General features: G+C 35.5%; 1 protein-coding gene across 4 annotated transcripts in view; it reads right to left on the bottom strand.

Annotated features, from left to right (window-relative positions):
• The window catches only part of TXNDC16 (thioredoxin domain containing 16), a 174,413-nt gene that overhangs the window by 63,429 nt on the left and 89,345 nt on the right, over positions 1 to 21,639 (bottom strand). For all 4 annotated transcript variants that reach the window (XM_020974852.2, XM_020974853.2, XM_020974854.2 and 1 more), the window contains one exon: positions 15,619 to 15,751. In XM_020974852.2, coding sequence (XP_020830511.1) covers positions 15,619 to 15,751 — 133 coding nt within the window. The remainder of the gene's footprint in view (positions 1 to 15,618; positions 15,752 to 21,639) is intronic.

Raw genomic sequence — 21,639 nt, 5'->3', positions numbered from 1 at the left:
AAGACGGTAAGGAGAGGAATGGAATTTTAGAAAGTTAGATATGACAGATATCTGGAAAATACTGAAAGTAGTACCTCCTTTTCTCAACTGCACAATGGCACCTTCACAAAAACTGATCATGTATTAGGGCATAAAAACCTTATAAACAAATGCAGAAAAGAAGAAATACTAAATGCATCCTTTTCAGACCACAATGCAATAAAAAATTATATTCAATAAAGGGCTTTTAAAGCATAGGTTACATTAACCGGAAACTAAATAATCTAATCATAAAGAATGAGTGAGTCAAAGAACAAGTCATAGAAACAATTAATAATTTCATTAAAAATAATGATAACAATGAGACAACATAAAATTTGTGAGATGCAGATGAAATAGTACTTAGAGGAAAATATATCTCTAAATACTTACATTAATAAAAGAGAAAGACTATATCAATGAGTTGGGTACACAACTAAAATAAAGTAGAAAAAGAAAAAATGAAAAATTCCCAAATGAACACTAAAATACAAATCCTAAAAATCAAAGGAGATATTAACAAAATTGAAAATAACAGAACCACTGAACTAATAAATAAGATTAGAAGCTGATTTGTGAAACAAAATCACTTAAATCATTGACTATTTTGATTTATAAAAAAATTGCTGGTATCAAAAAGGAAAGAGGTGAGTATACAACTAATGAAGATGAAATTAAAGTAATTAGGAGCTATTTTGCCTGACAAAACTCTATCTAAATGAAATAAATGAATATTTACAAAAATATAAATTGCCCAAATTTAAAGAGAAGGAAATATAATACTTGCATAATCCTGTCTTAGAAAAAGGAATTGATTTTCTTAAAGAGAATAACAATGAGACAGTATACTAAAATTTATGGGATGCAGCCAAAACAGTACTTAGGAGAAAATTCATATCTCTAAATGTTTGCATCAATAAAACAGAGAAAGAGCAGAACAATGAATTAGGTATGCAACTAAAAAAACTAAAAAAGAATAAATTAAAAATCTCTGATTTAACACAAAATTAGAAATGCTGAGAATCAAAGGAGAGATTAATAAAATTGTAAGTAAGAAAGCCATTTAACTAATAAATAAAAATAAAAAATAGGTAAACTGTTGGTTAATCTTACAAAAAAAAAAACAAATTACCAGTATCAAAAACGAAAAGGTGAAAGTACCACCAATGCAGAGGAAATTAAAGCAATCATTAGGAGTCATTTTGTCCAATCATATGCCAATGAATCAGACAATCTAAGTGAAATGGATGAATATTTACAAAAATATAATTGCCCAGATTAACAGAAAAGGAAATAGAAAACTTATGTTAGCAAAAAGAAATTTAACAAGGCATAAATGAGCTCACTAAGAAAAAGTCCTCAGGACCAGATGAATTCTCAAGTGAATTCTACCAAACATTTAAAGAACACTTAATTCTAATACTATATACACTATTTAGAAAAATAGGTAAAGAAAGAGTCCTACCAAATTCCTTTTAAGACACAAACATGGTGCTGATACCTAAATAAGGAAGAGCAAAAACAGAAAAAGAACACCATAAACCAATTTCCCTAATAAGAATTGATGCAAAATTTTTAAATAAAATACTAGCAAGGTGATTACAGCAATATATCATAAAGATCATATACTATGAATACATAGGATTTATACCAGGAATGCATAGCTGGTTCAATATTAAGAAAACTATCAGTATAAGCAACAAAAATCATATGATTACCTCAATAGATGCAGAAAAAGCTTTTGACAAAACACCTATTCCTATTGAAAACACTAGAAAGCATAGGAATCCATGGAGCTTTCCTCAAAATTTAAAGTAGTACCTATCTAAAACCATAAGCAGGCATTATCTGTAATGGAGATAAACTAGAAGCCTTCCCAGTAAGATCAGGGGTGAAGTAAAAGATGCCCATTATCACCATTATTTTTTTAATATTGTATTAGAAATGCTAGCAATAGCAATAAGAGAAGAAAAAGAAATGAAGGAATTAGAATAAGCAATGAGGAAACACAACTATCACTCTTTGCAGACAATATGATAGTATACTTAGAGAATCCTAGAGAATCAACCAAAAAATAGTTAAAATAATTAATAAGGATTCAATTATTTAGTTTCCAACTAATAGATGCATTCAATATTTCTGCTTTTCTGCATTTGGTTATGGTTTTTATGCCCTGATAAATGGCCACCTTTCTAACTATATTCTCTTTATAACCTCTAATGATGATAGCATTCAGAGAGGACACATGTATCATTTCCCAACATGGACCTAGAGTCAGGAAGACCTGAGTTTAAATCCAGCCTAAGATACTTACTAGCTATGTGACCCTCAGTAAGTCACTTAACCCTGTTTGCCTTAGTTTTCTCATATATAAAATGAGTTGGAGAAGGAAATGGCAAACCACTCCAGTATCTTTGCCAAGAAAAGCCCAAATGGGGGTCACTAACAGTCAGACATGGCTGAAACGACTGAACAACAAAATTATGTATAACTTTTCTAAGGTTCTTTTCATCTCCTTGTTTATTTTAGTTAGATTTATCTAGCTCAGAGAGGAAAAAGTTGAAGACTCACAGTAGTACAGTTTTGCCATGCTATGCCATTTGGTGCATATATGTTTAGTATTGATGTTATTTCATTATTTATGGTGCCTTTTAACAAGATATAGTTTCCCTGATTATCTCTTTTTTCCCTTTTTAGGCAATTGGGGTTAAGTGACTTGCCCAGGGTCACACAGCTAATAAGTGTCAAGTGTTTGGTAAGAGGCCAGATTTGAACTCAGGTCTTCCTGACTTCAGGGCCAGTGCTCTATCCATTACCCCTCTGGGTTATCTCTTTTAATTAGGTCTATTTTTGCTTTTGCTTTGAGATCACGATCACTACCCCTGCCTCTTTTATTTCAGCTGAGGCATAATCTATTCTGCTCCAGACCCTTACTTTAATTCTGTTTGTGTCTCTCTGTTTCAAATGTTTTTGTAAGAAACAATATCTTGTTGGATTTTGATTTCTAATCCATTCTTCTATCCACTTTTATTTTATAGGTGAATTCATTCTATTCACATCCACAGTGTATTTCCTTCCAAACTGATTTTTTTCTGTTTGTCAGTCTCTCTTTTTATCCTGCCCTACCTCTAAAGTCTTTTTTGCTTATGTCCACTGCCTTCCTTTAATAATCTCATTCCCCTTTCTCGTATCCCCTACCCCTCCTACTTCTCTGTTGGGTATGATATTTGTATACCCAATTGAGTGTTTGTGTGTGTATGATATATACACATATATGCATATTATATGTACATATATAAATATATGTATATATTATGTACATATTATGTACATATACAAACCTATTATATATTATACATATATATCACACACAAAATACATATTTTGTTGTTCAGTCATTTCCAGTCATGTTCAACTCTTTGTGATGCCATTTGAAGTTCTGCTGGCAAAGATACTGGAGTGGTTTGCCATTTACCATTCCAGCTCATTTTATAGATGAGGAAACTGAGGTAAACAGGGGTATGACTTGCCCAAGGTCACATACTAAGTTAAGTATTTGAAGCTGGATGTGAACTCAGGTCTTCCTGACTCCAAGCCCAGCACACTATCTACTGTGTTACCTAGTGGCCCAAATACATATATACATATACATGCATGCATGCACATATGTAAATATTTGCATTTATACATATACATAAACACACATATATGTACATATATGTGTGTGCGTTTATTTCCCTCTTTGAACCATTTTCCCTTCCACTTTAAAAGTTCTTCCTTGCATACCATTTATGTGAGAGAATTTTCCCCATTCTTCATCTCTCTTCTTCCTTAGCCTTCCCTCTTTCTCACCCTTTCATTTTTTTTTTACATCATCTGAACATAACAGACTCACTCTGATGCCCTCTGTCTATGTAGAATCCTTCTAAATGCCCTAAAAATGATAAAAGTTCTTAGGAATTTTATACATACGTGTGTGTGTGTGTGTGTATACATACATATGTATGCATATATATTCTTCCCATATAGGAATGTAAACAGTTTAACCTGAGTCCCTTATGATTTCTCTTCCTCTTTACCTTTTTCATGCGTCTCTTGAATCTTGCATTTGAAAATCAGATTTTTTAAAATTTATTTATTTGCTTTTAGTTTTCAACATTCACTTCTAAGATTTTGAGTTCTAAATTTTCTCCCCTTTCCTCATCCCCAAGAAGGTGTGCAATATGATATAGGTTCTACATATATATTCATATTAAACATATTTTCACATTAGTCATGTTGTAAAGAAGAGTTAGAACCAATGAGAGGAACCACAAGAAGGAAGAAACAAAAAGAAAGAGAGAGGGAGAGAGCAAATAGTATGTTTCAATCTGCATTCAGACTCCATAGTTCTTTTTCTGGATGTAGATAGCTTTTTCCATCATGAGTCTTTTGGAGTTGTCTTAGATCCTTCCATTGCTGAGAAGAGCTAAGTCTATCAAAATTAGTCATTGTACAACGTGGCTGTTATTGTGTACAATGTTCCCCTGGTTCTGCTCACTTCTCTCAGCATCAGTTCATGCAAGTCTTTCCAGATTTTTCTGAAGTCTGCCTGCTCATTATTTCTTGTGTAACAATAGTATTCCATTACATTCATGCACCACAACTTGTTCAGCCATTCCTCAGTTAATGGACATCCCCTCAATTTCCAATTCTTGGACACCACAAAAAGAGCTGCTATAAATATTTTTGTACATGTGGATCCTTTTCCCATTTTTATGATCTCTTCGGGATATAAATCTAGAAGTAGCATTGCTGGGTCAAAGGGTATGCACACTTTTATACACTTTGGGAATAGTTCCAAATTGTTCTCCAGAATGGTTGGATGAGGTCACAACTCCACCAATAATGCATTAGTATTCCAATTTTCCCACATCTTACCCAACATTTATTATTTTCCTGTTTTGTCATCTTAGCCAATCTGATAGGTGTGATGTGGGTTGTTTTGATTTGTATTTCTCTAATCAATAGCAATTTAGGGCATTTTTTCATATGACTATAGATAGATCTAATTTCATCTGAAAATTGCCTGTTCATATCCTTTGACCATTTATCAGTTACAGAATGACTTGTATTTTTTTATAATTTTGACTCAGTTCTCTATATATTTTAGAAATGAGGCCTTTATCAGAGACACTGGTTGCAAAAATTCTCTCCCAGCTTTCTGCTTCCCTTCTAATCTTGGATGCATTGGCTTTGTTTGTGCAAATGTAATTAAAATTATCCATTTTACATTTCATAATGTTCTCTATCTCTTGTTCATAAATTCTTCCTTTCTCCATAAATCTTACAGGTAAACTATTCCTTGCTCTCTTAGTTTACTTATAGTATCAGCCTTTTTATCAAAATAGTGTACCTATTTTGACTTTATGTTGGTATGCAGTGTAAGATGTTGGTCTATGTCTAGTTTCTGCCATCCTATTTTCCAGTTTTCCCAACAGGTTTTTGTTAAATAGTGAGTTCTTATCCCAGAAGCTAAAGTCTTTGGGTTTATCAAACAGTAGATTACTTCAGTCAATGACTACCGTGTCTTGTGTGCCTAACCTATTCCACTGATTCAATACTCTATTTCTTAGCCAGTACCAAGCAGTTTTGCAGATTGCTGCTTTAGAATACAATTTAAGATCTGGTATGGCTAGGCTACCTTCTTCTTGCATTTCTTTTCACTAATTCCCTTGATATTCTGGACCTTTTGTTCTTACAGATTAGTTTTGTTATTATTTTTTCTGGCCCTTTAAAATAATTTTTGGTAGTTTGATTGGTATGGCACTGAATAAATAAATTAATTTATATAGAATTGTGATTTTTATTATATTAGCTCTGCCCACCCATAAGCAACTGAAAATCAGATTTTCTATTAAGTTTCTATTCCTATTCAGGAATGCTTGAAAATCCTCTATTTCAGTAAATGTTAATTTTTTTTCTGTTAAAAGCTTATATTCAGTTTTGCTGTGTAGGATATTCTTGGTTGCAATCCTAACTTCTTTACCTTCCAGAATGTCATATTTCAAGCCCTCTTCTTCTTTGATGTGGTAGCTGCTAAACATTGTGTGATCCTGACTATGGCTCCACAATACTTTAATTGTTTGTTTCTGGGCTGCTTTAAGTATTTTCTTTTTGACCTGGCAGTTTTGGAATTTGTTTGGGAGTTTTCATTTTGGGATCTCTCTGAGGTAGAAATTGGTGGATTCTTTCAATATCTATTTTACCCTCTGGTTCTAGGATATTATAGAAGTTTTCCTTTATAATTTCTTGAAATATGAAATTAATCTAGGCTCTTTCTTTGATCATAGCTTTCAGGTTTAAATTATCTCTGCTCCATCTATTTTCCGGGTCAGTTGTTTTTCTGATGAGATTGTTCACATTTTCTGCTTTTTTTTTCATTCTTTTGACTTCATTATTTCTTAATGTCTCATAGTCATTACATTACACTTACATGATTGTAATTTTTTAAGGAATTATTTTTTCAGTGAGATTTTGTACCTCTTTTTCCATTTGGCCAATTCTGTTTTTAAGGTATTATTTTCTTCAATATTTTTGTGCCACATTTATTAAGCTGTTGTCTTTTCATAATTTTCCTTTCTTGTTGTTCTTTCTTAACCTAATTTTCCCTCTACCACTTTTACTTTTAGTTGATTTCAAAAATCATTTTTTTAACTTGTTAAAGTTGGGCTCCATTCCTGATATATGTGTTTGGGGTGAGGGGGGCGTGCAGGAAAGAACACTGTCTTAAGCTTCAGGCTTTTATGCACTGCTGTTTTTTAGAGCTAATTCTTCTGAGGTGGTGTGATCTGGGAAGAAATGTGTCACTGCTCTCCTGATTTGCATTCTGGTCCTCACCCAAGAAGGACCACTTATCTCTTGGGATTACAATTGATACTGCTCCTTAGGGCCCATGTTCCCTTGGGACTGGTAATAATACTGTTCCTCAGGGTCCCTGCTGTCTCTTGACCAATGTCTCTGTTCTTGAACTGTGAACCCGAAGTGGGAATAGACTCAGAGTTGCCAAACAGCTCCCAGTACTGTGCCCAGTGCTAACACAGGGTCCTCTGTAATCTCTTTCTGTCCAGAAGCTGTAGCATGTACAGTGGCCACACCTCAGTAAACCATTTGAGCAAATGGGGCTAAACCAGGTTGAGGGTAAACAAGAGGGCTCAGATCCTTTGGTGAGTTAGTGGGGTGTCTACCCCAAGCATTTAAAGACTTCCCTCAGTGGAATAGGCAGATCAGAACAATTTGTTCCAATGGCCATGAAGGCAGCTGAAGGAAGCACTGTGTTGTGCTTAGAGCTTGGTTAGACACTGAAGATACCAAAGTTATCCACTGCATCCTGAGCCATCACTAGTCATCTTGACTTTGTCTTGCCACTGAACTCCAATGACCTTGAAAAGAAAGTAAGGCCAAAAACTTCACACAGCTCTGCCTCACTTAAATACAATTTATGCACAAATCAAAAGACATTACCCACACTGTTTTTACCATTTTTACTAATTCAAACTCCTATGGCAACAGGCAAGCCATGAAGTTATAGTAACAACCCTGCACATACCCTATGGCCATAGGGTTGGCTTCTCACTGCACTGAAGTAGCAATAGGATTTTGCAGCCCCTGCGGTATCTGAGCAGCCTTTTTGAAAGACCGCACTGCTCACCTCCTGGTGTGAGTAAAGAGTTAGAAAGGGTACCCTAAAAATTGTTCACCTCATTCAACCTTGCCTTTCTTACTATGGCAGATGGGGATCCCACCCTGCAGTCAAAACACAAAAAAAGTATAAAAACTTTTATGAAGATGATTCCACTCACCATCAGTATGTAGAAGGTACACACACAGACAACAAGAAAACCAGTAGACTTGAAAGATGAACAGCTCTTGTAGCAAGAGAATTAAGCAGGTATAGTATCTAAACAGTAGCTCTGAGTGAAATAAGGCTGGCAAATGAAGGCCAGGTTACTGAAGTCAGAGCTGGATACACTTTTTCCTGGAACTGCCACAATGATAGGGAGTATCATGAAGCTGGCATAGATTTCACAATAAAAGCTAATCCAGTCAAGAAGCTCGTATGACTCCCAAAAGGAGGCTCATGGTATGGCAATTGCTACTTCCTGGAAAGCACCAACCCACCATCAGCAGTGGATATGCTCTCACCATAATGAATCCTGATGAAGTCAAAGAAAAATTTTATGAAGACCTGGAGATCCTCCTCATCAATGTGTCAAAGAGGACAAGTTTATAATTCTGGTTGACTTTATGCAAGAGTAGGCACAGACTACCAGACATAGCAGGAAGTCCTTGGGAGGAATGGAGTTGGAAACAGCAACAACAGTAGTCAGTTATTACTGAAGAACTGTGCATCTCATGATCATCTCATCACCAACACTATCTTCCATTTACCTCAACACAATAAAACTTGGTGGATGCACACTTGTAGCATACATTGGCATTTGACTGTAAGAAGAAGAGACAGACAGGATGTGAGAGTGACGAAGGCAATGTGTGGTGCAGAGTGGGGAAGCTAAATACTCACATTCAATAAAAGCAGCCCCAAGGTGACTACCAGAAGACTTAGATGTCAACAGATTAGAGCACTTCTTTAAGCTGGAACAGTTCCTTACTAACTTGGAGGGAAAGCTGAACCAACACATGGCTGGTGACAGTGGAGCAGAAAAGCAGGGGGCAGCTTTCAGAGACTTACTGTATAGCACTGCATTTACTCATCTGGGCCAGAACGCTTGCAAACATCCAGGCTGGTTTGACAAAAATGATGGAGAAATTCAGAAGTTGTTAAATGAAAAACAAGAATTCTACAGGATTTATCAGCAGGATTTATGCATCTCTAAGAAGGCAAAGTTTAATTCCAGCAAAAGTAAAGTGCAAGCGAAGCTTAAAGAGATGCAGGATTTTTGGTTGAGTAAGATGACTGACGAAATTTAGTTTCATACTGATAGTATCCATAGTGCTTTTATGATGCCCTGAAGGCTATTTATGGGCCAAAGACCTATGGTGTGTCTCAGCTTCTCAGTGCTGATGGAACCACATTGATTAGTAAAAAGGACATGATCCTGAAGAGATGGGATAGTATCCTCAAGAGTGTCATCAATCAATGCTGAAGTCATTGACTATATAGTTCAGGTTGAAGTCAATCCCTTTCTAGCCAAATTTCCAACTGAAGAAGAGGTTTTGAATGCCATTCAGATCCTATGTGGCAAACAGCCTGGTACGGATTCTATTCTAGCTGAGATTTACCAGTGGGGGAAGGGTCCACTGCCCATACAAAGGCTGACTGAAATTTTCTGGGTTACATGGCAAGAGAAGGTTATCCCCCAGGAGTTCAAGGATGCCTCCATTTTCTATTTCTATAAAGGTAAAGGAAACAGATTGTTTTGTGACAATCACAAGGGTGTCCCTCTCTTAATCATTGCTGGTAAGATTCTTGCCAGAGTCCTCCTTAATAGGCTGATTCTTCACCTGGAAGATGTCTACCTGAGAATCAATATAGCTTCAAAAAGGGACAAAGAATGTTTGATAGGGTGCTTCCTGCCTGACAACTCCAAGAGAAATGTCAGAAGCGGAATAGAGATCTATACAATGTTCATCAATCTGAACAAGGCCTTTGATACTATCAGTCATGAGGGCTTGTGGAAAATTATGTCAAAATTTGGTAGTCCAAAAAAGTTCATCAGTATTGAATGTTAATTTCATGCCAGCATGTTTGCATGGGTTCTGGAGAGTGGACTATGTTCTTATGCTTTCCCAGTCACCAATGGTGTAAAGCAAGGCTCTGTGCTTGCTTGCATGCTTTTTTAACACAATGTTTTCAGTGATATTGTCAAATGTCTTCAATGAAGATGAAAACAGCATCAAGATCAGCGACTGCACTAATGGTAAATTATTTAACTTAAAAGGGCAACAAGCCAAGACTAAAGTGGAGGGAAAGTTGGTGCATGTTTTTTGGTTGCAGGTGATTGTGTTCTCAATGCAGCCTCTGAAGCTGAGAGACAACAAAGTACGGATTGATTGCTGCTTATGGTAATTTTGGCCTAACCATTAACACCAAGAAAACAGAGGCTCTCCACCAATCAGCACCACACCATCCATATGTGGAACCATTGGTTACAATAAATGGAGAAATTATGAATACTGTGGATAAGTTCACTTACCTTGACAATATACTTTCCAGTGATATACACATAAATGATGAGGTTGACACAGGCATTGCCAAAGCTAGCTCAGTGTGTAAGAGGCTCAGAATGAAAGTGTGGGAAAGAAGAGGTATTAAACTGCCTACCAAACTGAGGGTCTATAGGGTGTTGTGCTGACTTCATTGTTGTATGCTTGTGAAACTTGGACAGTCTACCAGTCCCTTGCCAGGAAATTGAATCACTTTCATTTGAATTGTCTTAGGAAAATTCTGAAGACCACCTGGCAAGATAAGGACTGAGGTCATTCATCAAGCTAAACTGCCAAGCATTCAAACTCTACTACAGAGAGCACAACTCCAATTGTTTAAATGCCAAACATAAAACTGTCTAAAAGACTATTTTACGGACAAATCACACAAAGCAAGTGCTCACATAGAGGTCAGAAGAAGCAATATAAGGACACTCTCGAGGGTTTTTTTGAAGAACTTCAGAATTGATTGTAAGTGACATAGGAGACACTGGCAAAGGACCACCCAGAAGAGCATGCCCACATTAAAGAAGATGCTGTGCTTTGTGAATGAAGCAAAATTGCAATAGCTCTAAAGAAACATGAGATGTGCAAAGAGACATCTCCACTCCAAATATTCATGGGGACTATTTGTGCCCAACCTTTGGTAGCTGAGCTCCTATTGGTCTGATCAGCTACAACTGAATATACTGTAACTTCCCTCCTACATAGTGATGTCATTTTGGTCCTCTTTGAAAATCAAAGACAACAACCAACCAACCAATTTTAAGCAATACATCAGGCAGCCTAATCAGCATTTATTTCATCCCAAAGGGAGAGGTTAAAAGTGACCCACTGGGGAGCTCACACTTCATAGGGAGGTAAGCCTCAAAACCAGCTAACTATGCTTCTCATCTATATAAAGATCGAGGTAAGGCTGAAATCATTTCAGTACAAAACCTTTAATCATTTACTCTACATGTAATTAAGCACAAATGGAATTTTTCTAATTCAATATCAAAAGATTTAGGCTCTTATGAATGTGTTGTCTTATCAGAGTGGGTATTCCCTCTAACAATACAGTCAAACCTATCCAGCCTGTGCAGTACTCATCCATGTCCTCCTGTGAATTCATCACAGGGATCCACTCAATGTGATGGAGGTTTTCTCAAATTCTCTTCATGTTGCATAGATGCCTATGGAGCATGTGAGCAGTTCACTTGTTGCTTCACTAGCCCATGGTTTTTTCTAGTTATTATGTTCTCTGATGACATCCTTTATACTACTTTTGCATAATTCTCCATGTGTAATATATAGTAGTCTGCTCACATTCACCATATAATTCTTAATTGTCCCTTGAATAATCCTCAACTTAAATTCTTTGGAAACTCTAGGATCCCAGTACTCATGGCCCTTACAACATCTTTGTCCCAGCTTCTGTGAGAGAAAATTTGGGAGTAAAGAAAGAAAAGAAAAGGAATTGAGCTGAAAAATAAGGAAATCCTGTGTTCTAGACTTGTGAAGAAGTAGAAAAAGATTTTGGGGAGGAGAAAAATGGAGAAATTTGAAATAGAGGAATATTTTAAAAACGATCTCTAAGTCTAGAGTCAATTTCTGACTTGATAAGAGGAAGAACAGGATCAGGGATTATCAACGACACATGGAAAGAAATACTCAAGGAAAAAGACTTAAGGAAAAGGAGAAGAAGAAAGTAGTAGGCAAGGCAAAGTAAATAAAGAAGGTAAATAGCACAAATTGAGAGAGGAGGTTAAACCAAATTGGTAGAGTAGATGGATAGAACTAGTTGAATACTTAGTATTAAAAAGAGATTTGAAGCTCTTCCAGAAGAAGGGGGAGTTGGGTACTCTGAAAAGGAAGCAGCTGGTTGTTCTCCAAAGAATGATATAATAAAGACCTGGATATAGAAATTATCAGGTGAGAAGTCATCTAATAAAAACCCAAAGAAAAAATGAAAAGGAGTGGTACTACTTAGATCTATACCACAAAGAAATCAAAGAGGAAAAAGATGTATAAAATATTTCTAACACCTCATTTTGGAATAGTAAAGAACTAGAAACTAATATAACAGAGAGTATCAGAAAAATCTGGGAACACCAATGTGAAGTGATACAGAGTGAAACAAGCAGAACCAGAAAAATGTATACTATAACAACATTATAAATATGAATGATTTTGAAAGACTTGAGAACTCTGACCTACATAATTATCAACTATGATTAACAATCAATACTACCCATCTTCCTGAAAGAGAGGTGATAGACTAATATGTAGAATTAGACAAACATATTTGGATATGGCCAATATGGAAATTTGTTTTGTCTGACTGTGTATATATGTTAAAAGGATTTTGTTTTTCTTTATTTTTTTCCAGTAGGGGAAAAGAAGAAGAAAAAAATAAATGCTTAATAAAATTTTAAAACTTAAAATTTAATTTAAAAAACCCAGTGCTTCTAATTCTCTGTTCAAGTCACCAATTTGTCAAATTGATAACAATTCTGAGGTCTACCGTATTCCTGGTTAATGTTTCAAGATATAACAGAAAACCTTTCAAAATTCATCAAAACTGATGACTCTCCAGGAGGCTATCTCCAGTCATCCTGATCATCCTGATCTTTATCTCACCACTGGACCCAGATGGCTCCAAAGGATGAAGTGAAGCTGGTGACTCTACAGAGCCCTGCCTCACTTAAATCCATTCATTTGCCTGTCATGGTATAACCTTTCTGATGTCATGGTCCTCATCAAGAATGAAGGACAAGCAACAACAGTATGGAGCTTAAAGGAGGAAAGGTTGCTAAGTGATGCTGGCAGGGAGACAGTCTAGAAGTGATAATAGGGAACAAAACATCTTCTGTCTTCATTTCTAAGACCAGCATGTCAGGAGGAGGCAGCTGCCCAGGGATTGGGGAGTAGCTGGACAGACTGGTGAGAAAGAATGTGATGGAATATTGTTGCAATGTAAGAAATGACAATTCTGAAGAATCCAATGAAACACAGGAAGACTTGGATGGACAGAACGGAATCAGCAGAACCAGGGAAGAAATGTGTACAGTGACCAAAATAACATCAATGAAAAACAAACGAAACTAAAGCCACTGCTGTATAATCAATGCTCAATTTTGGTTTCAGAGAAGAGTTGAAGAAATGTACCTCACTCCTCTCTCTGGAAAGGTGCGGGGTCTGTAGGTGCAGAATTGTGGCATATGCTATCAGATTTGGATGCCATGTTGGTTGGTTTTGCTGTGTTTTTCCTTTTTCACAAGGAAATAGTGAATCAAGTAAGTGGGTCGGGTCAGAGCAGTATATTTGGAAATGACTGTGATATAAAAATACCAAAAATACCCATTTTTGTTTATTTTATACACTAGACCATAAACTCCTGGAGGACAGGATCTGTTTCTCTTTTGTCATTCTATCTCTGGGGCCTAGTACAAGACAATCACTTAAAAAAAAAAACTGATGACTTTCACCCACTTGTGATATTTTAGGTCAATACAAAAGACACTGACAGAAGAAAGAAAGTGTCTAAAAAGCATCCCGCAAAATACTGTTGTCTAGTGAAGGCAAGGGATGAAAAACAAAAATTGATTTGGAAAGTGAATATCAAGGTAAGAAGGTGGTATGTGAGAACGCAATTTGGGTTTCTGAATCATGTCTTAAAATACAGGGAAGAGAGACATCTGGCCAGGAATGGAGTACATCAAACAAAATCTGGTAAGAATGTGTTTGGCAGTTGTCTTCCAATTAATCAAATGGGCTTCAAATTGAAAGAATGAGGGAGGGAGAAAATAACCTATGTAATACAAACTAGAAACCATAAAAAGTAGCCACAATGAGGAAGAATAAGCAGTTGAAGCACTCACCAGTTTAAAGTACAAAATATTCCAAGAACAGAGTAGTAAAATCACTGACTTCAGGCACCTATATACAAATGCCTAAATTTTAGGTAACAAATAAGAGTTCTAATAAAATAATAAAAGGTCCTAAAACAAGAACACAAATTTGAACTCATAATTATTAAGATTTGGTGGGGCAAAATTTATGACTGAATTTTGGCTCTGGATATGCATACCTTTCAAAAGAAATGGGATAGATGGGAGTAGCACTGGATATTAAGAAGGAATTTCATGGGAGAAAATCCAGGATCTTGAGGGGACTTGTGGGGTGTCATTTTTCTTCTTTCCTCAGCTATTTGTAAAGCCTCACCAGAGAGCCATTTTGCTTTCTTGCTCTTCTTTTTCTTTGGAAGGCTTTTTGTTACTGCCTCCTGCACAATATTATAAACCTCTGTCCATACTCTTCAGGCATTCTGTCTACCAGATCTAATACTATTGTGCTATTAGAAATGATAAAGGTTATGGTTTCAAAGAACTCTGGGAAGATTTGTATAAACTGATGTGAATGAAGTGAACAGAAGCAGGAGAACACTTTATATAATAAAAGCTGTATTATAAAGACAATCTTGAAACACTGAGGAACTCTAATGCAATGATCAATCATTATTTCAGAATATTCATGATAAAACATGCTACTTACCACCTAGTAAAAAGGCAATGGACTCAAAGCACAAACTAAGACTTTTTTTAAGTCATGGCCAATGCAGAAATGTATTTTGTTTGACTATGGATGTTTATAATGGGTTTTTGTTTTTCTTGCTTTCTCAGTTGGAGGAAAGAAGCACAGACAGGGGAGAGAGAGAGATCACAGAGCTGAAAATAAAATAAAATTTAATTTAAAAAAAAAAGACCTCAAGGCCCTATCCATGCTACAATGTGGTATCAGGGTATGACTTTTGTGAGTCTCAGAAGTCAGGAAGGCCCAAGTTAAAATTCCACCTCAGATATTTCCTAGCTGTGTTACCATGGGCAACACTCTTAAACTCTCTAAGCTTCAGTTTCCTTATCAATAAAAGAGAGATGATAATAGTACCTACTTCAAAGGGCTGTAATGAGAATCAATTGAGATAATGTATGAAAAGCTCTATGTAAACCTTAAAGCAATGTATAATATATATGAGATACTATTATTTAAAAGATTAAAATAAAATATTAGGGCATTCTAGTGTGTGGAAGTCTTTACCAATAAAGAAGCAGAAGTTTCTAGACCATGGAAGAAGCCAGAGGTCAAAAAGAAGTGATGCCCAATTAAGCTTTTTTGAAAATTTATGGACAAGGCAATCAACATATATCCTGAGTTTGGATGTCACTGACCAATATTATAGTGAAAAGCATAGTAATTTCATAACTATTGACTTTAAAAGTCTTACTTTTTCAAAGGATATTTCTGTAAGTTAGTGTATAGGACTAAATGTGAATATATTTCAAAACAGAAAATTAATAAGTAGGATTCAAAGCAAATTTTAGTATGATAGAAAAAAATAATGACAAGAATTACCTAGATTTAGAGTCTCCATTTCACCTTCTTCATATTCTTTAACTGGCTCATTATTTTGAATAGGTACACTATTTTCCACCAGGGATACTATTGAATTAGCATCATGTAAAAACAGGAAGTCGACTGGTACTCCCTGAAAATATTAAAACATTCATGTAATTAAGAGTTCTTTTAATTAAACACATGCCAAATAGGTGGTATGTGACCACTAAACATGTAGCAAAGTAAAAAACTACATATTTTCCCTATTTAGCATAAAACTTTTACTGTCTACAAACAGTAATTTTTCAAAATTATAAGAAAATTCAAATAGAATCTCAGTTTCACAAAATAATTTTTTTTAAAAAAGCATTCAAATAACTGATTAAACATTTTAACAGAAGAGGCTCAAGGACAAAATCTGATATTCTATTAAAGACAAACCTCCAAGTTGGCATTGTTCCATTAATCACTACTTTTTATGGATGTGTAAATGACCTCTTTATCAAATTTGTTGACAAGACAGCCAGGGGGATTCAAAAAGATTGAAAAAGGATTAACTTGGGTAGGAATGCTAATTTATAATCAAAGCCTTATCCCAGGGAAAATTACATTAATACTGAGTATTATAGTTCTATAAACAAGTGATATGGTGACACAGTGGATAGAGTACCAGGCCAGGAGATGGGAAGACTCATCTTCCCCTATTCAAATCTGGCCTCAAACACTTCCTAACTGTGTGACCCTGAGTAAGTCACTTAATCCTGTTTGCCTCAATTTCGTCATCTGTAAAATGAACTGGAGAAGGAAATGGCTAACCGCTCCAGTATCTTTGCCAAAAAAACCCAAATGGGCTCACAAAGAGTTGGACACAATTGAAAAACAACAGAACAACAATAAATAAGCAGTCATTATACATAGCACTATATCCCACTGGGTATGACCAATAAAAGCACAGATTCCCAAAGTGGGTGATATTGGGCCCCCTGGGGATGCTGGAATGATCTGGGGGGCAGTAGTAGCCTCAGGTGCAATTGGGGGGCATTGAATAAAAATAAGGGGGCAATAGAAACATAAGGAAAGAAGAGAATTTTGAAAAACCATTCATTCATGTTTCATCTGTTGTTTAACACAGTTAAAGTCATAGTGATTACATTATTTTCCAAATAAACATACAAAATGCAAGTTACATATAACCGATCAGTGGTCAAGTCTGCCAACAGGTCTTAACAACTAAGTGTTGTTAGGTGACCATGTCGCACATTGTTGGGAAATCCAGTATGCATCAGCTGGAATATGTGTGTGTGTGTGTGATGACTTGTTTACAATATGATACTATTGGTTACATCATACAATACTGTGTCATCAAAATTTCAATGCAGGAAAAACCTCACAAATTTACAATAAATTATTAAATTTAAGATGTGTCATTTTTTTTCAAAAATTTTGTATATATTTTTTGAAATGATGCAAATTTCAAAAAAAAATTAAGAGATTAAAGACAGTAGATTTCCAGGGGGTGGCTGAATAATTTTTTTTTTTAAAAGGAGGTGGTAGGCCAAATAAGTTTAGTAACCTCTGAATAAGAGGATAAGAATATGCTTCCAGGAAGTAAAAGGTAAGGAGAATTTTGCTGTTTCCTCCAAAGACCATACAATCTATGTCTATTCCTCAAGAGGACTTCCCTGGTTTTCTCCAGTTGTTAATACTCCCTCCACCTCAGAAAACAATCCCTTGTATTTATTTTGGAAGTGACATTTAGGAGGAGCATTTAGAAGTAACAGCAGATAAAGGATGTCTTCTAGGATACTCACTCTAAACCCTGTAACAGCTAAAGTATTTTCCCTTACTTGACTTATCACTCAGTTTACTGAGAGCATCAAGCAGGAAGTAAATGAATTATAACTAGTCAGGGGAATCTCTAAGACAATGAATTTATTCTACTATGTTTCTCCCTCCTGTTTCACTGTTGCATGCAACTGAGGGAACTGAGGGGATCAGGATAGCAAGTAATTAATTGTGGGAATTGAGTGAACCACACTGACTCTATCTTGTAACTCAATTCTGGAGCTGGTTCGGCTATGTGGAGGATGGAGTGGAGTGGGGAAAGAACTGAGGCAGGGAGACCAATAATAATGATATTTAATAGTGTAGAGTAGAGGTAATAAGGGCCTGAACTAAGATGGAGGCCATGTGAGTTGAAAAGAGTCAAATACAAGAAATGTTGTTAGTGCCAAAACAACAAGATGTGGCAGCTGACTGGATATCTGGGAAGAGTAAAGAATTGAGAATGACACCAAGGTTATGAACTTGGATAACTAGCAGGTTGGTGGTTCCCTCAAAAGTAACAGGAAAGTTCAGAAGAGGAGATGGCTTGGGTGTAAAGAAAATAAGTTATGTTACGGATATGATGAGTTTGAGATGTCTGGAGGATTGTCTAGTTTAAAATGTCTAATATGCAGCACTGCAGTTTATGAGACCAGGGATATGTAGATTTGGGAATCACCTGCAGAGACAAAGTATACAACAAAAATATGTATAGTAGCACTTTTAGTTATAGCAAAGAACTGGAAATAAATGGTGCCCATCAATTAGGGAATGCCTGAATAAATTGCCACATGAATACTGACAGAGACTAGATCTGTGATTTCACTGATATAGGAAAAATCTTTTACCAAAGCAAGTCAACACCTTCTTAGCAATTTATAGCCAGTATACATCAGAGGAGGCACTGAAACCCAGTTTTTCTGCACTCATCCACCACACCATACTGCCTCTCCTATGAATGTAATGGAATATTATAGATCCATAAGAAATAATAAATATAACAGATTGAGAGCAACATGGGAAGGCTTGTATGAACTAAGGCAGAATGAAACGAACAAAATCAAAATCAAAACAGAATAACATAAAGTAAAAACAACTGTGAAAGACTTCAAGAGCTCTGAACAATGCAATTAATTACCAATTAAGACTTACAAAGGGTCAGTTAGGTGGCATACTAGATAGAGCACCAGTCCTGAAGTCAGAAGGACCTGAGTTCAAATCTAGCCTCAGAAACTTAACACTTACTAGCTGTGTGGGCAAGTCACTTAACCCCAATTGCCACACCAAAAAAAAAAAGCAAAAAAATAAAAAAAGCAGAAGAGAGTAGAAGGAAGTACAGAAAGGAAAAGAGAAGCAGGGGAGTTTTGTTACTACCACAATAAATTTAATATCCCCTTTAAAAATAAACTATATAAAATCTTATAGAACTTCACAGTGTCATATGCAGGTTTTTGTTTATTATAATGTCCACATTCACTGATGTTAAAGTTCATAATAAAAAAAATTTTTAGGTAGGCTGCAGTCAGATTGTGAAAGATTCCAAATGCCAAATAAAATAATTTTTATTTTATTCTAGAGGTATAATGAGCCACTGGAGTGTTTAAAACAGAGAATTACATGAAAAGACCTCTAGTTTAGGAAAGAAGTTCAGCAACTGTGTGAAAGATAGACTGAAATAAGAAGAATAGTGGGGCAGAGAGCTCAATTAGGAGGCCACTGCAATAAGGTAGAAGTGATGCAGACCTGAATCAGGTTGGTGTAATAGGCGCAAGAAATACTGAGGTAAAATTGTGAAGATCTTGTGATTTATTGGATATAAAGAGTTACAGAATCTAGTAAAGATCAAGGAAGACTCTTGGTAAACCTGGAAACAAGTGGATGAACATCAGCTGGGGAACGCTATATGAATACAGAGAGTTAGAGACTGGACTTGTGATTTCACTGATACAGGAACTTTTTTCTTTATTTAAAAAATAAAAAATAAAATAAATAAATAAAAAATTTAATTAAATAAAAATAAAAATAAAAATAAAAATAAAAAATAAAATAAAAAAATTTAAATAAAAAAATTTAAAAATTTAAAAAAATAAAAAATATTTTCCCCAATTACACATAAACATAATTTTAACATTCTCTTTTAAGTTTTGAGTTCCAAATTTTCTCCCTTCATTCCTCAACTCTCCGCTCCCTGAGACAATAAGCAATTTGACAAAGATTATACATGTGTAGTGGTGCAAAACGTATTTCCACATTAGTCATGTTATGAAAGAAGACGCAGAACAAAAGGGGAAAAAAAGTGAAAAATAGTAATGCTTCCATATGCATTCAGACTCCATCAGTTCTTTCTCTGGATGGGGATAACATTTTTCATCATGAGTCCTTTGGAATTGTCTTGGATCACTGTATTACTGAGAACAGCTAAATCATTCAGAGTTGATTATCATATAATATTGCAGTTACTATGTACAATGTTCTCTTTGTTCTACTCACTTCACTTTGTATCAGTTTGTGTAATTCTTTCCAGTAGTTTTCTGAAATCAGTCTGCTCATCATTTCTTATAACACAATAGTATTTCATCATAATCACATACCACAACTTGTTCAGCCATTCTCTAATTGATGGGCATCTAAAGAGAATTTTTTTCTACCAAAGTGGGTCATGGAACAAAAATGGTAGCTTCATCAAAAATGGAGAAGCTAGGAAGAAGGATAGAATTTTGAGGAAAGAATATTTTCAACTTTGAATATGTAGAGTTTGAAATGCTTAAGGGATATCCAATTCTAAATGTTCAATAGGCAGTTAAGGCTGTAGGACTGAAGTTTCGGAGGGAGACTAGGGAGTTATCTGCATGGAAATTATAATTGAACCTATCGGAGCTGATGAGATCAGTAAGAGTGCACAAAGAAAGAAAAGAAGAATCCGTAGGATTTTACCAACAGCCAGGGGTGAGGACATGGATAATGATCAAGTAAAGGACAATAAGAAAGAGCAGAACGAACAGATAAGAGAACCAGGAAAATGCATTGCATTAGGGATATCATCTCAGGGAAAGGACAATATCTAGGTGAACGGGAGGGACAAGAGTGTCACAATGGACAGAGAGGTCAATAAGAACAATGATCAAGAAAAGACCATCAGATTCAGAAATTAAGAAAGAGAAGAAGACAGAATTTTGTTTGAGTTACGAAGCAAAAATTCAGACTTCAGGGGATTGAAAAGCAATGAGGAAGTGAGGAATATTGAGGCAAAAAGTGTGGATGGCTTTTTTTAAAAAATAGGAATTGAATGTCTTAGGGAGGAGGTAGATAAGGTAAGAACGGAGAAAATTTGGAACTCAAATTTTAAAAAAAATGTTAAAAGTTGTCATTACACGTAATTGGTGAAAAATAAAATATCACTAAGAGGAAAAAATAATCTGAGAAGAATAATATGAACTGATGCAAAGTGAAATTACCAGAATCAGGAAAATACTGTATACAATAACAGCAATATCATAAGGATGACCAATTGTGAAAGACTTAGCTACTTTGATCAAAACAATGATCCAAGACAATTCCAAAAGATTCATGATGAAAAATGCTATCCACCTCCCCAGAGAGAGAACTGGAAACCTTTGAATGCAGATTGAAGCATACATTTTTCCCTTTCTTTATGCTTTTTTCTTTTTCTTTTCTTAAAAGAATGTTTAAAATAAATAAATACATTGAATTTAAAAAATAGGAATTGACTCTGAAACTCAGAAAAGAGTCAGGTTTGTTTGCTTTCAAATAATGGGGGAAATATTTGGGCATATTTGAACACAGTAGAGAATGAGTCAATAGATAAAAAGAAAACAAAAATTAGGAAAAGGAATAATTGCTGAGGGGGGGAGGAGGAAGGGAGCAGAGGAAACCCCTAGAAATAGGAGGGGCTATGATCAAAGACACAAGTAGAGAAAGGCTACTTCATACTACAAGGCTAGAACAAATGAGGAAAAGGTGGAATATGATGCTAAGATGATTTGGAATGTGGAATTGTGGCTGAGAGGAAGTTTTCAATAGATGGTTTCGAATTTTTCAGCAAAGTATAAGCCTCTGCTAAGAGGAATGGGAACATTGTAAGGGATATAGCTTGAGAAGTTAAGAATAGTTTTTGAATAACTGCTTTAGGGATTGTGATGGAGAGCTGTTTAGGAAAAAAAAATAAAAGGGCCAGCACAAAACTGAGAAAGGAAT

The sequence above is a fragment of the Phascolarctos cinereus genome, unplaced genomic scaffold (genome assembly GCF_003287225.1).
Source record: "Phascolarctos cinereus isolate Bilbo 61053 unplaced genomic scaffold, phaCin_HiC Scaffold_3;HRSCAF=262, whole genome shotgun sequence".
Classification (NCBI taxonomy): domain Eukaryota; kingdom Metazoa; phylum Chordata; class Mammalia; order Diprotodontia; family Phascolarctidae; genus Phascolarctos; species Phascolarctos cinereus.
Note: the sequence above shows the minus strand (reverse complement) of the source record. Positions and strands in the feature narration are given on the sequence as shown.